We start from the raw sequence: 17,661 nt of genomic DNA, 5'->3' as shown, positions 1-17,661 counted from the left end.
AAAAATCAGCAATAAGTGGACAATAATTTTATATTTATAGGTGATAGTTGTAAAAAAATTGGAAAAGGGTGGTATTTTTAGTTAAAATTATAAAATTGGTGACATTTTAAGCTATTTCCCTATAATTTTCTCAATTTAAAAAACAAAGTTAAGAGTTTTTTTTGAATTCCGAAATCTTTTTATATTTGCCTTAATACTCGAGAGTACGTACAATCCATGTCATTGGCAAGAGCATATGATTGAGCGGGCTCTTCAATTGGTTATTGGCTCTACCCCTAGCCCCTTCATATTCCGCATCCTGCTGCTTCTTTGCTTGCTTTTCTCGATCAAGCATTCCTGTGCTTAGCAAAGAGCTAGTAGCATTTTTTTGACAATATTTCTTCACGGGTTGTGGGAATTGGAAAGTGAAATTTATGAAAGAAAAAAAAAAAAGAGACAACTTTTGGCGCCAAGAGGCTATTAATTTAACGTGTTCCAGCTCCAGACTCGTTAATAACTTAGGGCAGAAAAGGCAGTTGAAAATTGTAAAAAGCGTCAGCCCATTTTCTTTGGGACAAAAGCAGAGCAAGAAATGGAGGAGGCATCGAATATCGCCGAGTCAATGCCAAGGGTTAACCTGAAAGACACTATTGAAGAGCTCTTGAAGTTCACGCTCCAATCTTGCACAAACGGAACCCTAGAAATCGATCTAGGGCTGCCCAAGGAATTTTGCTCCCGCCTCCTCAAATCCGAGCCAAACGACCTCTCCTCCCCTTCCCACTCCGATTCTTCTACTGGTACAAAAATTAATTCATCCTTCATTTTCCATTGCTTTGCAGGAAAATTCTTGGATACTATGCCCAAATTTTAATAGCTTTTCATTGTAAGTTTTGATTTTGAATTTCCGGTGGGTTTATGCATGTAATATGCATGTAATGTATGTATGTGCGTGAGGCCAGAAATGTATATATGCATTGTATGATTGAGATTTACACGCTTTAGGTGACTTGTCATCTGAATTTGATTCATGGACTCTTTGGATTGTATTGTATTCAAATATACCCATTATGCAGGTATTTTTGAAGGGGTTCCACCATACCCTTTATACAAGCGTCTCGCATTGGCTTTGCATGAATCCATAGCTTCTGGTACCCTTTTCGGTACATGCAACAATGTGTCCATTATTCATCAAGAAAGTTCCTTGAAGGAGAAAGAAAATGAATGGCAGAAGCTGATCTCGGAGAAGGGATCTGAATTAGTAAATGTAAACTACAATTAGCTGTGTCATTTTTGCTACATTTAATCTTGATGTTTTCATATTTAAAGTAGCTTCATTATTTAAAGAAAAAATTTGTTGCTTTTCACCAGGTATTGAAGACTGTTAAAATTGAGCTTCATGTTCAGGAGCCTTTCTTTTCGCAGCTTAAAGGTACTAATGAGTTTCTATTCTAAAATTCCATGTTTCCAGGCACGTCTCTAGATTTTTATTTTTGTAATAAATAGGATGGTTGAAAATCTTTTGATATAATTTTCTATCCTCTACGAAGTGAAGCTTATTCTATCAATTTATTTGGCATTATCCATAGATGGCCTCAAAACAATTGAAGGGAGGTGTGCTTTGGGTAATTGCAGTAGGTACGACGATTTGAGTTTCATGCATATACCAGTACGTATGTAGGCTTGTTGGTATATTTTTAACAGTGGTGTCTGTTTAAAGTAGTATATAATTTCTTATTCTCAATTTAATATAGCCATTCAGTTAAAGTTTTTAACAAAGGCCTGCGTAGGTTACATTGTCTAACATTTATGCCAAGAGTCTCATTTAACTACCTAAATGCATTGCTATGTTTATTTTTCATGCATTCTGTACATAGCATTCCATTTTATTTATTTATTTTGTCTGTTTATTTCCATTAAATAAAAACTGAACTGAATTTTCTCACCCCATCAATTTATTGGAGGAAAGCCCTACAACAATATCTTAATAAGTGTGAGAATCATGTAGCATCACAAGGACAATGCGTGTTCAAGATAAACATATCCATAAATTCTAGTCCTTCCTCTTCATACAGGTGAGCTTTATGAATGGGGGTTCCTGATAAGTAAAAAGAAAAAAGGGTTGGGGGACTTAGATCATAGTACAGTCTTGAGTCAGTATCTAACGAAGGAAGAGGTTTTTAGGAAGTACCTATCTTTTGGCTAGGGCTTTCTTCAACTGGTTGGATTGCTACTCATGGAAGGGTGAATATTTAGTGAGGTTTTTCAACTGAAGGGGCCACATTGTTGTTTGTCCTCTCACTGGTGCCCTATGTGTGAGGGGATGCTGAGACCATTGATCATCTGTTCATTCATTGTTTGGTGGCTTTTTGGCTGGAGTATAATTGTTTTCAGCGGTATGGGTTGAGTTGGTTGCTGCCTTATCATGTAAATCTTTATTTTAGAGTTTTCGTGCTTTTGAAGGTGGAGCCTATTAAAAGTTTTGTGGACAGTGCCCTAGCTATTTTATGGTGATATGGATGGTAAGGAAAGGAACAGTTTAATCTTTGAGAGCAAAGTTGTGGAAGTTATGGGATAAGGCTAGATTTTGGGCCTCTATGAACTTTGGTCTCTTCCGTCTTTCGTGATTGTCATGTGGATTGAGAAGCTGGTCTATCATAGTTCTCCTGATTGTTGTTTGGGCATCTTTGTTTCTATTTTATGCATGGTTGGATTCTGCATTTCATATACTGTTTTCAGTCTCTTGTTTATTGGAGGATGAGGGTTGTATGTTTTGTGAACTGCTGGTCCCTTTGATTGTAGATCCCATTCTTATTAATATAATCATTATGCTTCTTCTCCGCGGAGAGGGGGGATGCGTGAGCAGTGATGGATCATTGTTCTGATTATGATTGGTGGCTGAGTTTATTATGTTGATAGTGTTTTGTAGTTATTTCTTGTCCACTATTTATGTTTCTTTCAACCTTCATAGTACACTTTTTGAAGGCTTATTTACTGTTTTACCCCCTGAAATGGACACTCGATCTCACTTTACCCCTTTAAACTGAAATTTTCTCACTTAAAACCCAGAATCTCTAAAAATTACTGAAATTTTCTCACTTTACCAATTCTGTCCATTTCTGTCTACAAAACCGTAAGGGTGCTGACATGGTATAGGCATTCTAGTAATTTTGGCTATCTATCTTATCTCTTCTCTCTGCCTCTCACTTCTCTCCCCTCCCCCACCCAACCCCCATCGCACCCCACCTCCCCTCTTCTCTCTTCTCTCCTCTCTGCCTCTTTCAAACTCTCTGCCTCTGTCAAACTCTCTGCATCTCTCCTCTCCCATCCCCTGCCTAGACCCAACCCCATCACACCCTACTCCTCCCCCTCTTCTTCTATTGCCTCTCTCTCTCTCTCTCTCTCTCTCTCTCTCTCTGCCAAGAGAGAATATGGGGAGTGGCTGTCGAGGAGATTTTTTTAAATTTTGAATGGTGGTGGTGGTTTGGGTGTGTTGAGTAATTCCATGGAGGATTAGGTCTGGGGTGGGGGTTGGGTTTGGCGAGGGGAGGGGAGAGAAAAGAGAGGCAGAGAGAAGAGAGAGAGAGAGGAGAGAGAGGAGGGGGAGGGCGATTGGGGTGTGATGGAGGTTGGGTCCTGGAAGGGAGAGAAGAGAGAGGCAGAGGGAGAGAAAGAAGAAAGAAGATAATAAGGAGCTAAAATTACTAGAATGCCCATGCCACGTCATCACATTTAACGGTTTTGTGGATGGAAATGGATGAAAGTGGTATAGCAAGAAAATTTCAGCAATTTTTAGAGATTCAAGGGGTTAAATAAGAAAATTTCAGTTTGAGAGGGTAAAGTGAGACCGAGTGTCCGTTTCAGGCGGTGAAACAGTAAATAAGCCTTTTTTAAAAAAATTTATTGTTTATCTATACAAAATATCCCATGCTTGCAGCACATTATGCTTCCATGGTTACTGTGATGTAGGATATGGGTGAATTGTAGATTTAGGTAGTTTAGCGGAAGCTAAAACAATGAAAACAGAAAATTAAACGAAGAAGGATAGATCTGGAATCACTCCAGGGGCACACCCGACCTTAGCTTCACGCCAGAACTCTCCAATCCCTGGAATAATAAACTTTTCTGATAACTCAAACCTAATCTCTAATGAATTACATGGGGGTTTATTTATAGCAAACTAAAACCTAGAGACAATAGGATAAAAATCCCTTACTAAAACAGAAATCATAACCCAAATAAAATAGGAAACTTAGATATCTGGAAAAACTAGAAGTCCTACTGAAATCTTGGAAACTTAGAGAACCTAAGAAACTAACAAAAGAAAAAAGGAAACTAATCAATGATGTCCGCATCATACTGTTTCGGAGGTTCAAGATTGGAAAGACCATGCTAAAAAAGAAGAGTAGAGATAATGCTTCTTGTTAATTGGCACTGGCTTTAATGCGGGCATGAGATTTTGTTCAAGAATTGCATTATTGATTCCCATTCCGTTTTTGTTTTACTTCCATCTCATCAATGTTCCAATTTTAACCATTAATTATTCATCCACTAGGTTTTTTTTTTTTTTTTTTTTTTTTGGGTATGTTAAATGAACATATCTTTCATGTGTTTTCATTTTCTGGTTGCAGAATTGACTCAGGATCTTTGATTCTCTTCAATAAATGTCTACTATTTGAAGTTCAGGTGCCAATGCTTTTGTGTTATTAGTTTCTGTTTTTGTATATCCATGTGGCTGCAGTTTGACTTAATGCATTTACAGGATATTCACAGTTATTCTTCATTCTCTGATATGATGGAGGCAGAGGGTCTTTCTAAAGTCCTTCCTGGAGTTGAAACCATTGAACAAGGTAGCTGCTTTTTAATTTTTAGGTACCATGCCAGTTTGTAACACGATTTATCAGCTCATACGGTACCAAGTTAATAAGGGTTTGACGTATAGCTAAAAAGATTTCTCTTGTTGTATGGTTATCTTGATTATAAGATTTTGAACTGGATATAAGGGCTTTTGAGAAACAAAATCTGGCAGTTTGTTAATATATTCAAAAGACGAACTTTAAAGTACTATGGACAATATAATCATTTGATCATATAAAAACGGGAGTGCAAGAACACTGGTTGGTTCCTGATAATGAGAACACTGTCTGCACACATTACCTAAGTGGTCGTAATTGTGGTCAGCACTATGATCAGGCTATATAGTGATGCAGTGGTAGGTTATCAACTGTCAAATGAGCATATTAAAAATACCTAAAAATGCGGAAGATTTTTCATAATGCGCAAACTGGGTTTGGTGCAAAGTTTATCATATCCCTGGCACTCATATTCACAACTTTGAGTTGTGACAGAAATATTTAAGCTTATTTTCTGTGTTCGAAGAAGAGTCATAAGTTTTTATTTGTTGGATTTTTCCAACTATACATTGACTGAAGGAAGGACCTTTTCTATTCAGCATATAACCTTACCCATATTTCAACCTATCTTGCTACTCTAGAATTTCCTCTGCATCTTACACTCATCATTGTGAACTATAGTTGTTGGATCTTCAATCTATTTAGTGCCTTTTATCTCCTAAGTTACTTGTATAAGGGGTTGAGTGGAAAATATTGAGATCACAATCAGTCATGAATGTTAGGAAAACATGTTTTCAATCACCCTAATATGTATTTTTAGTGCTTTAAACCATTTTAATTTGGTCTTATGGAAGAACCACACTAACACCCTAAATGTCTTAATTATTTTTTTCCTGTTATCAACAAGTGATTTATGGCTTTTGTAAAAATTTCTCGATACTAATGGGTGTGCAGCTTGCAGGTGTGCAAATTTACAGAAAGTTTTACACAGAAGAAAAGGAAAGGTCAAATGGTGTCCTTGCGATTTGTGTTTCAAAGTTTCCTCACCAGCCTTACATTTCATTAGCTAGAATGCTATTTGTAAGTGTATTTCTTTCTGCATTCTTAGACACATTCCCATAAGTGTGGATGTGTAGTTTACTTTTAGTCTGATCACTTGTGAACCTATTGCTCTAATGTCCTCTTATTGAAGCATTTTGTACGTAGACAGCTGCCTTGAGTTGATAGAAGTTCACAATGGTTGTGTGAAAGTTTTGACAGTTATATTCTTTTATTCAGGGATTGAGTCTGGGGGGTCTTCAAGGCCTTCTTGGTCTGGCACATACCACAGGATCTACTCCAGATGCTCTACCCCCGCCAACATCTACTCTTCTGTCATCATTTGTGCTGCCATATAAATTGAATGTACAACAATGATTGCTTGGGAAAATTGCATTGTTAGATGCTCTTTTCTTGTTGTAGAGTAGGCATTTAGAAACCTCCTAAAATGATTAAATCAGAAACAGAAAAGAATTCTGGTTGTTGATCATGAAGCCACTTATTTGTGATCATGTGAAAGACTAATCTAGCAACTGGTGTTAAAACAGCACATAGGTTTTGAATTGGTGGATTTCTGGGTATAAAATAAACAAATAAAAAAGATAGACAATATACTGAGTTTGTAGTTCTGTTTTCTGCATGTTTATTCCTAGAGGCTTTCTGTTTTCTGCATATTTATTCCTAGAGGCTTCAGAGACTGATTTATATATTGCATGCTTTTTATTTACTTCATTCTTTCTGGCTACAGGTTGAAGGTAGTACATTGACTCATGGAGCTAGGGCTTTGGCAAAACATGCACATCGGAGTAGCAGTAAATATTGGGGTACCTTAGATGGAAGTGGTGAGAAACTGTCAAGGCCTTGATTTAAATCTAGAGTCTGGAGATTATTATTAGTATCTTGTTTGTTATTGATTCTTTCACACATTTAATTGTGGTTACATACAACCTGTCTTTCTTTTAAAGGCCTAGAAATTTGAGATTTTTTAGATTATGTTAGTTTCTTTTGCTTATATAAATTTTCTTGACTATCACGCTTCCATCACCTGGTGTTGGACACCGCAACTCCCATTCAAAACTATGAAGAAAAGAAATTCATAATTTAAAGTTTAGAAATTTGCATAAGCACTAGAGGTATGGGAACAATTATGAAAATAATAATGATATTTATGTTTCTTGACAAAACCTCTGAACATCAATGTTCCGCTATCATAGTGTTATTTAAAATTTGTAAGTACTAATATAGGTTTGTAGGTTGATTGTACAGAAGATTCACACATCTTTCTTAGATATTCGCATAACTTAGAGGCTAGAGGATAAGAACACTAAACACTTTAACCTTATTGGTCAAGGTCCTAATATATTTTAAATGTTTTTTGGTTTTGGTAATGAATTGCGTACATATTCTGTGGTCAAAAGTGACAAGCTTTGTGCACTGCTACAAATTCCGTGCTTAAATTGCAAATATTTAAGTCAAGATCAAACTAGAAATATTTTGACATCCAATACAAGTTTTATTCATGTGATTATGTTTTGATACAAATACTGTGATTTTATGTTTTTTTATATTAAGATCAGTTGTGTTTCCTTTTTCTTTTGCTCTTTTTAGATTCCAATAAAAACAGGCTCGCATTGGATGTCATCAGTCGATTAATGACACATTGTTGCTGGTTAAATGTGCATAGTGTTCAACCACACGGTGTTGTCTTTGAAATAAGGGTTGCTGAAGGATATGGTGCACGGTGGTCGGAAGATGGTAGCAAGGTATCTGTGATCATCCCTAACTATGCTTTTATCCATACTCAACTCAATTTAAAGTTTCACCATGGGCCTAAATCATGTCTAACTAATACTGTTGGGGCTTTTGGCAACCTGAACCACAGTTGTACCATTTAGTTAAACATGTTAAATTAATTATTGAAAGAAGATTAAGCATCAAGTTTCCTCAATATAAAGCTTAAGCATATAGATTGAAATGCCCTTTTTCTAAAAAGCAATAAAGTGATTGTGTCTCCTTGTGGACTTTCAGTTTATCGGATTTTTAGAGCCATACATGGAAGACGGTCATCCAAAGGGATGGAAGCACTAAACAAGTTCATCTGATGTTGCCTTTAGCTTCTTTGGTTCAGATAGGCATTGCCTTCTCAAGGACCCCTCTTGTTTGCTTTTCTTGATGAGGCTTTGAAAGATTGTTCCTCTTCTTTTCCACACTACATTTGCACTCCTGATCGCTTCCATTTATACAGACAAGGAGATCTTGACTGAGCTATTCCAGATGCACTCGAAATACATTCTAGCAATTTGTCATATGGATAAGCCACGGAGAACTCTCCTGTAAGTCACATGGTATCTCAACTGATTATCACCTTTCCAATTTCTTTCAACTATCAGCTGCTGTGTTTATATCTCCATGCTATATTAGCCCCTGTTGGTTATTCATATACCGAATACTAATTACTCCTATGGACATATTAGATTTAAGCTGTCCCTTGTAACTTCTAAGACTTAACAAATATTGTTTGTTTTATTGATTTATTTTGAGGAAAAATGCACATACTGTAGCCATAGCATTATCTAATTGCCGAAACTAAAAGGCAAGTTCAATGTACTCGATGATTTTCTGTTTTTCCTTCTTTTTCCCCTCTTTTATCATGAGTAGGCCTTTCGTAAAGAAAGCTTATACAAGTTAATGATGAGGTTACGCATCTTGATCTTGGAGGAACTCAAGCAATTGGACGGAAATTTATGTGTTTAAATTGCAAAAAGCATCAAACTACAATGGCAAAATGGCAAAAATGAAATGTACATGGACGAAAGCGAAACATCGCGAGCAAACTAGGTGGATCAAAATTTGAACATTATTTTATATCACATAATATTTTTATTGCCACTGAGAACATATTGTGGGGCAACAATTTCGTTGGTCCCCAAAAATGGCTTCTTTACCCCTGAAATTCAAGAGAAAAGCATATTGATTGTGAGTCTTTTGAATACAATGGCGTGGTGTGAGCCAAATAGCCTCCGATGCTAAAATCAGGTCTGAAATCAAGAATTAGTTTTTTCATATCAATAGAACCGTACCTCCTTTTGATGGTTGAAGTTGGGTTTTATATGGCTCGTTAGTGGCTGACTTATCATCATATGAGGCTGCGTTTGCCATTAATTGGGGGCGTTTCTTAACAGTTATGTCACACATCCAGTCAATTAGCTATTTGACTTGGGATGTGTGGAATACTTGCCCAAATGTGTGGGCATGATCTCCGAGATTGTTGCTGTTGTAACTAGGGAGATCTTGGGGGATCAATGCTGATCCATTTTGGAGCCGTGCTGCCCAAGGATTCGTTATGTTTGGACTCACTTCATGGAGCCAAGTAAAAACTGATCTCAGGCCCACATGTCTTCTTAACCCATGTTTGGGTTCATTGGCTGTGAGGCCCAGGAAGTTTGGTTGGCCTATTGGGTTTACCCCATGGCTCTTAGGTCCCAAGCAAGCTCACACGCTCTCGATAAATTTTGGTAGAGAATCGACCTCTGCGATTAAACGATTCCACGGTCACTAAGCCAAGGCTGGGGGAAAGAAAAAAACATTGTTCGGTGTGAGCGGCTGAAGGCTGGTGGGAGTGGATCCCACGAGTCGAATGGCCGCCCTAAGGCGATTCGGCAGGTCGAGCCAGCGTGTTGTGGACGTTGCATTGACATCAGCTTGTCTCCAGTAGAAGCCACGTGTCATGCCCTAGTGTTCGATTTGCTTCTCAGAATCCAATCCAGTGGCTTTTTGGCAATAAAATTATGAAAAAAAATCAAAATTTTTTTAAAAAAATACTAAATTTTTTTTTCTATTAATACCTATCAATACCCTTCACTTTCAACACCAATCCTCATGCATTTTATTCTACTTATACTATTATTCACTCTTTACTCAACATTTTCCTCTCTTTCACCTTGTATTTTTATTTCTTATTTTTATGGCTTCTTCTATCGAAACCGGAGGCGGCGTGAAGCATCATGGAAGATGTTTCCTTGTGTGAGGCTTGGCTCCAAATTTGTCATTGTCCCGTGTCAAGCAATGAGATGAAATTTTTTCATATGTGGAAAAAAATTCATGCCGAATTTTGTGAAAAAATTCGGGTGTCGACTCGTACGGAAATGACATTGTCTAATAGGTTTAAAATTCTCAATAAAGAGTTGGGAAAATGGAGAGATGCCTTGTCAAAAGCGATGCACAACTATAGAAGCGGGGAAAATCGTACTAACGAGGTAAGTACTTTGTAATTTTCGTTTTATTAAGTTTAATGTCCTAATATATATATATATATATTGTTAATATTTATTGCATTTTAAATATTTTGTTAATATTTCTTGTATTTTAAATATTTTGTTAATATTTCTTGCATTTTCAATATTTTGTTAATATTTCTTGCATTTTCAATATTTTGTTAATATTTCTTGCATTTCCAATTGTTTCTTAATATTTCTTGCACTTCCAATTTATTTGTAAGGTTAATTGCATATCCAATATATGTAACACCCCGACTCCGTTTATTTTCCTAATTTAATTTAATCAAGGGAAAATATTAATTTACTCTTGGGTTAAGGGTAATTTTGGTCACTTTCATATCCGGGACGATTTTGGGACCGTGAGTGGTGTGGTTGCGTAGGTGGTACTGAGACGAAACCGTAGACATGCGGTAGGCTTGAATCGGAGATTTAACGAAGCTTTAGCGATCAGAACTTGTTCGGTGGCAGAACCGTAATTATTTCGAAGTAAGTTTGGGGTAAAATCTGATTTTTCACATTTACCCCTCACTTTCTCTCTCTTCCTCCCGCGTCTTCTTCTTCTCCTTGCGATTTTTCCCCTCCCGAGTTCTTGTTCGCCAGACAGAAACCACCACACAGCCGCCACCTCCGACCACCCCGTCAGCAGGCCGGTCCGTTCGAACCGCACCTCTCTCTCTCTTCCCCGGCCAAGACCGAAACCTTCGGGACTCGCGGAAATTGCAACGTGGCGGGAATGGTGGAACTTCCAGCCGCTCGATCTCTCTCCTCCAGCCACCATTTCCGACGGGTAAGGTGAGGTTTCTCATCCATTTTATGTGTTCTAGCTGGCTGTGGGATAGGTTTTGATAGATTTGCAGGTTAAATTCTTGAATTGGAAACTTAGGTTTTGGCCGGATTTCAATTTGAAATTCCGGCCACTTGCCGTCCGAATTGGACGTTGCCGTAGTTGGAAAAGTTGCTCCATTCTTCGAGTAGTATCTAGGATTGGAAGGGTGAACGTTGGTTTGGAGATTTTCCGTCGCCGGAAATCTCTCTACACACCCGCGCGCTGCGGCGTGTGGCGGCGCGTGGGCAAGGTGGGTGAAGTTGTTTTTCGTCCTGTTGAGATCTTTAGGTTGTCACGAGTGCGTAGGATTTCGCGGATCTCAATTTGGATATCGTTTGACTATCGAACGGATTTCGCATATTGTGCGTTATCCGGGTTCGATAAGTTCTGACCGTTGGATCGTTTCCAAATTGAAGTATGTTGATCTAGGTACTCTTAGAAACCTGTAGGAATCGCGGATCGTGAATTGGAGCCGGATGTTCGATTCAATAATGTGAAGTTTAGGAAATCGCGATCACCGTCGATTGGGAAGTAATTCAATACATGCGGACCTTAGGATGTTCGTTTGGGCGTGGCGCACCGGAACTTGGGGATTTAAGTATTTCCTTTCGTGAATTTCCGTTTTGGAAGTACGTGATGTTAATCAAGGATTTGTATCTTGGAATAGGTACTTCGGTTGATCACTCGCAGCAGGCGGGACCCTCACGGGGCCGGGCAGCTTGGGATTACTTGTGAGTGGACTTTGTTTTAAGCATATGCATGGTTTTTAATTATGAAAGTTTTGTGCATATACTTTAAATGATGGTGACTTTGATTTAATAAGCCTTTGGTTGATGATTTGAATATGTTTATATATCTTGGCTATATATTTTGAGTATAGACATATATATTTGAGTACGATGATTATGTTGATATGGATTTTGGGATGGCTATCTATATTGTCTATGTATAGAGTATGAGAGGTTGTTGTGGTGAGATTGTGGAAAGATAGGAGTTTGATGGATGGTTGTGAGATGTATGAGTATGGTAGGTGAGTACCATTCCCTAGTTACTAGGCTTCCCACACACGTCGTTGGCAGTGCCGGTGGGGTGGGAAGGCCATGAGATTACGGGTCTCACACATGTCGTTGGCGATCTTGCGGTGTGTGAGACACTTTCCATCGTATCGTTGGCGCGCGTATGGGAAGTATGTATATTGTTGAGTATCATCACACACGTCGTTGGCAGTGCCGGTGGGGTGATGATACTGTCTGCTCGCGTAGGACTTGATATGAGATTTGTGAGCTACACGTGTCGTTGGCAGTGCCGGCGTGTGAGCTATGGAGTTCCGTCCCGGTTGGACTACTCATCCACCGGACGGGTTAGTGTTCGAAATCTGCGTACCAGCTAACAATCCCAGTTGGATTGTCTCCCCGGTACATTAGTTTGGAGAGGAGTATATTTTATATTAGAGTCCTAGCTATATATATATATATTTATATATGGGTATTTACGGGTTGTTGAGAGTTGCATATATTTTGGGAAATGAGTTGTGGGCTTGAGATGTGGAGATGTTTTGGACTTTGGGATTTTGTGTTTGAGTTTTGGTTTCTGAATTGTGAAACTGCATGCTAGAGCATTATTTTTACATGGTGGGGTTACTATGTTGATTTAAAGTGAAACTTTATTTCTGTCCACTCACATCTTTCTGTTTTGCGCCCCCCAGACAGTAGTTGCTCCTGAAGGCATTCGAGCAAGTCACGAGCTCCAAGCTTGTCGATCTGTTGATAAGTGCTGTATAAATTCTTTCTACTCCCCTGTTTGTTGTAAACAAATTCTGACGCTTCTATTCTGCCCATGTTAGGCTATTACTTGAGGCGGAGGCCATTTTGTGTTGGATTGTAGTATGTTAAAAGCATGCTGGCAGTTGGGATTTTTATGATGTAAATTATGCAGGTTGTTTATTGTTGGGTTTGAGCACTTTACAGGGGAGACTCTGCCAAAAATTTTGGTAGGACGTCTTGGACTTTTAGTAAGTGGGCCCGGCATCAGTGTGATGTCGGCACCAAGACGAAGTCCGGTTCGGAAATTCGAGCAGTCTGTCAATATATTTTAAATATTTCTTGCATTTCCATTTTTGTGTTAAATAGATTATTCAAGCACAAATGTGGTTCGGTGCAACCGGGGGTGGCAAAAAAAGTTTCAACCATCATGAATGTTGGGAGGTGGTGAAATATTGCAAATGCTTCATAATTATTTCCACGGGTCCCAAGGTTATGTTAAACGAGACGCCACTCCGTGATTCAATGACATCGAATTCACCTATCGATTCCCCTATGAGTTAAGACTCACCCATCGAAAAGGAGCCGAGGCCCATTGGCCAAAAGGCTGCGAAGGCAAAGAAAGCGGGTAATTCGAGCAATAATAATTCAAAGTTTTTGGAGGAAATTGCAAGGCAGAACACTATAAGAATTGAAATGGAGCAGAAACGCCAAGGTAACGAGATGAAGATTCAAGCCGAGTATGCACAAGAAAGGGAGTATTTGTGCAAAAAAGATGAGTACAAGACGGATCAGGAAACCATGGCGATGGATACAAGCCATATGTCCCCTGAAACAAAACAATTTTGGAAGCTAGAACGAAGGGATGTTATGAGAAGAAGACTTTTCCGGGATGATGGGCCTAGCAACACGGATTGGTTAAATGATGAAAACTATTAAATTAATTGGCATACCTTTTATGTATTTGTATTTTTCATGTTTTCTATTAAAGTTGTTGTAATTCATATATTTTATTTTAGTAGTAGTAATTCTTAATGACTTGTATTGGATTTCTTTATGTAATAATTACAATACCTTTTGAATTTTGAAATTCATCTGAAATTTGAACACAAAAATCTTATTCGGAAATTTTATCCGATTATGAATAGTCTTGACATGTAGGAACCCGGGAATGTTATCCGAAAATATTATCTAAATTAATTATTGAGGTAAAAAAATTTATGAAAAAAACAAAAAAAATGAATAGTAATTGCCCTTAGCTATGGCAATGGGTGGAAACACAAAATACTATTTGCAAGGGAAACCACTATTCATGTGAATAATGGCTGCCCTAGCTCCCCTCTTGCCATGGCTAAGGGCAAATGGGTGGAGTTGCTATTAGGAGTTCATTATGTCATCCTTCTCCATATTAATGAGGATGGGATGACGCCGCTGTGAAGACCCGTATATTTTAAAAATATATATTTTACTGCCTATTTAGTTATATCTTTAAATTGATTACATATATAGTTGTTTTACCATTTTAATAATAATTATATGTATTGTATTATATTAAATATGTATATAGGAAGCAAGAAGTGGTAGTTTTTCCTTGCTTTGAACTTGACGTGTAAGTCAGTTGTGCTAAAACTTTTCTATTTGAGATTGATTACTCGACAAGTGTCATTCCACTAGATGACTAATCCTTTTTAGTATGAGCTGGTGGTATTGAGACTTGGAGCAAAGGTTATCAGTTGAAGTGCATCTTCCACCAATTAGAAACCATTAGTTGCTGCCTATGTAGTAGTATAAATAGGAATCATTTCCTATTATTGTTTTCATGGCATTCGTAGCAGTACATGAAGAAAGATAGATAGGTTGTTTTGCCAATTTATTTTAAGGGCTCTCATTATTAATGTGAGTGGTTTATGTAATGTGCTCCAAAAGTTCTTATTTTGTGATAAAATATGAAAATCATGAATTATAGTGAATTTGTTCTATTTACAAATATCTCTCTATTTCAAAGTCAAGCATGTCTAATTTGATGCAATTTTTCACATTATATATATTGATTGGAATATTTGTGAAGTATGTATTATTCATGGAACATGAGAACTTCAATGTTGGGGTATCCGAGGGATAGATGTACCACACGGGGACATAGGGCAGTAAGGCCAATAGGGGTCACGTGGTTGGTTACATGCTATGAAGGATAGCCAAGATATGAAGGGATGATGTGATATGATCTGGATTGGTGTATGTTTTCATGATATTTTCTAGAGTGTATAAAACGGCATTACTTGACTGGCATATTACATAATCTACTCACTGAGCGGTGGTTGCTCATCCCTCACCCTGTTTAATTTTTCAGGATGAATTAGTGGGCAAGAAAAGGACTAAACCAGTTGAGGCTGAATTAGATGAGAGTAGTAGAGCTTTGTTTATTTATTGTAAAGTTGTAAGATTTTGGGAGCTATTTTATAAGAGAAGTTTATTTTAAACCATGTTTCGGCTTCTTTTTATTTTATTTTAGTTTTTATTTTCTCACGACCGAGCGTAGAGGTTTCACCGACCCCCAAGTTCGGCGTGTGATAATGGTATCGGGGCATAGAGATTAGACAACCTTGGGAACTGTGGTAGAAGATTAGTGTGAGCATATAGGTTTGAATTTAAAGAAGTGAACGACAAAGATCTTTAAGAGTAGATTTTCTTGATTAAGTGTGAGTAAATTTCGAGGACGAAATTTCTTTTAAGGAGGGTAGATTGTGAAGACCCGTATATTTTAAAAAATATATTTTGCTGCCTATTTAGTTATATCTTTAAATTGATTATATATATATAGTTGTTTTACCATTTTAATAATAATTATATGTATTGTATTATATTAAATATGTATATAGGAAGCAAGAGGTGGTAGTTTTTCCTTGCTTTGAACTTGATGTGTAAGTCAGTTGTGCTAAAACTTTTCTATTTGAGATTGATTACTCGACAAGTGTCATTCCACTAGATGACTAATCCTTTTAGTATGAGCGGGTGGTATTGAGACTTGGAGCAAAGGTTATCAGTTGAAGTGCATCTTCCACCAATTAGAAACCATTAGTTGCCGCCTATGTAGTAGTATAAATAGGAATCATTTCCTATTATTGTTTTCATGGCATTCGTAGCAGTATATGAAGAAAAATAGATAGGTTGTTTTGCCAATTTATTTTAAGGGCTCTTATTATTGATGTGAGTGGTTTATGTAATGTGTTCTAAAAGTTCTTATTTTGTGATAAAATATGAAAACCATGAATTATCGTGGATTTGTTCTATTTACAAATATCTCTCTATTTCAAAGTCAAGCATGTCTAATTTAGTGCAAATTTTCACATTATATACATTGATTGAAATATTTATGAAGTATGTATTATTCATGGAACATGAGAACTTCAATGTTGGGGTATCCGAGGGATAGATGTACCGCATGGGGACATAGGGTAGTAAGGCCAATAGGAGTCACATGGTTGGTTACATGCTATGAAGGATAGCCAAGATATGAAGGGATGATGTGATATGATATGGATTGATGTATATTTTCATGATATTTTCTAGAGTGTGTAAAACGGCATTGCTTAACTGGCATATTACATAATCTACTCACTGAGCGGTGGTTGCTCACCTCTCACCCTGTTTAATTTTTCAGATAAATTAGTGGGCAAGAAAAGGACTAAACCAGTTGAGGCTAAATTAGATGAGAGTAGTAGAGCGTTGTTTATTTATTGTAAAGTTGTAAGATTTTGGGAGCTATTTTATAAGAGAAGTTTATTTTAAACCATGTTTCGGCTTCTTTTTATTTTATTTTAGTTTTTATTTTCTCACGCATAGGGCACGGTGTTTTCACCGATCCCAGGGTCCAGGGCGTGACAACCCCTGATCTTTGCGCCCCTTTTGCTAGGGATAATTAGGTCTAAGTGGCAACATTTTGTACACGTTTGTTGGCTATGCAAGGCATTGCAAGCTATTTTTGAATTGAAATTAGTCCCACATTAGAAAACTAGAATTCATTGGAGCTCTTTATAAACCTAATCTTGGAAGTAGGTGAGTTTGAGTTGGGCTATGCAAGTGGCCCAAATGAGTGGCAAGTGGGATTGGCCTTTTGTCTGACTGGATGTGTCCTTATCAAATACATGTTGATACAGGTATCAGCCACTCTATAAATACAGTTGTTCTATTTTTGAGGAACATATAAAAATTCGCAGAGACATTCCTGTATAGCCTGAGGACATTGTAATTTTGCAAGCCTCTATTTACAAGAACAGTCAGCCATTTATATATTGTTTATTGAATTTTGCAAGCCTCTAGTCACCCCAGCAAATGTCGCCAAATGTTCCCAAATAATGGTGACTGTTTCCACCTTTTTTTTTTTGGTCGTGTTTGTAAGAAATAAAAATTTGATTACAACGTTTATATGAAGTGAAAGTTATGGTATTTTAATATTCTTTTTAAAGTTAATTAATCTTTAGTACTTTGACAACTATGAAGACAATATTAACTTTTTATTAATAAAGAGGGGTTTTTTTTTTTTTTTGGGCCAAGTGCCGCTATTTCCACCCTCTATCTTATTTCTTTACTCACCTTATCTTTTTGTAATATCTTGTTCCTAAATTAATATTCATCTCAAGATTATTTTAATGGGTTTAAAATTGACTTTTTGTTCGGGAAAGAATTTGGGGATTTGACTAGCACCATTACGTAGAGCGCGTCGATACGAGTTTGTAGACATGTAGTAGGCTCAAATCGGTGTTTTAACGAAGAAGTTACAATCAACGGAAGAGCAATGGCACAACCATAAATATTTCAAAAGTCAGATTTTAAAACCAATCAAATTCTCTCTCTCTCTCTCTCTCTCTCTCTCTCTATCTATCTCCCCGACCTTACTCTCTGGTGAAAAACCCCAGTGAGCCCTTTGTTTT

At 37.4% G+C, this 17,661-nt stretch overlaps 1 protein-coding gene across 5 annotated transcripts; it reads left to right on the top strand.

Moving 5' to 3' along the window:
- The first annotated feature begins 247 nt into the window (after window positions 1-247).
- LOC103322292 (RNA-binding ASCH domain protein) lies at window positions 248-8,499 on the top strand. 5 transcript variants are annotated; one of them, XM_089046837.1, is made up of 12 exons: window positions 248-776; window positions 1,053-1,243; window positions 1,348-1,408; window positions 1,566-1,649; window positions 2,052-2,163; window positions 4,608-4,662; window positions 4,739-4,826; window positions 5,791-5,909; window positions 6,108-6,233; window positions 6,616-6,709; window positions 7,476-7,630; window positions 7,896-8,499. In XM_089046837.1, the coding sequence occupies exons 1-12, from the start codon at window positions 572-574 to the stop codon at window positions 7,953-7,955; spliced, it is 1,350 nt and encodes a 449-aa protein (XP_088902963.1). In that variant the 5' UTR covers window positions 248-571; the 3' UTR covers window positions 7,956-8,499. The 5 variants fall into 5 exon arrangements, 4 of the variants coding, with proteins under 4 accessions (XP_088902963.1, XP_008222417.2, XP_008222418.2 ...); XM_008224196.2 differs by lacking the exon at window positions 2,052-2,163 and having other exon boundaries at window positions 252-776; window positions 1,566-1,614; window positions 7,896-7,959; window positions 8,113-8,499; XR_016124452.1 differs by lacking the exon at window positions 2,052-2,163 and having other exon boundaries at window positions 249-776; window positions 1,566-1,614; window positions 7,476-7,959; window positions 8,113-8,499.
- The last annotated feature ends 9,162 nt before the right edge of the window (window positions 8,500-17,661 follow it).

This window comes from Prunus mume, linkage group LG2 (assembly GCF_029339155.1).
Source record: "Prunus mume cultivar Tortuosa linkage group LG2, ASM2933915v1, whole genome shotgun sequence".
Lineage (NCBI taxonomy): Eukaryota > Viridiplantae > Streptophyta > Magnoliopsida > Rosales > Rosaceae > Prunus > Prunus mume.
Note: the sequence above shows the minus strand (reverse complement) of the source record. Positions and strands in the feature narration are given on the sequence as shown.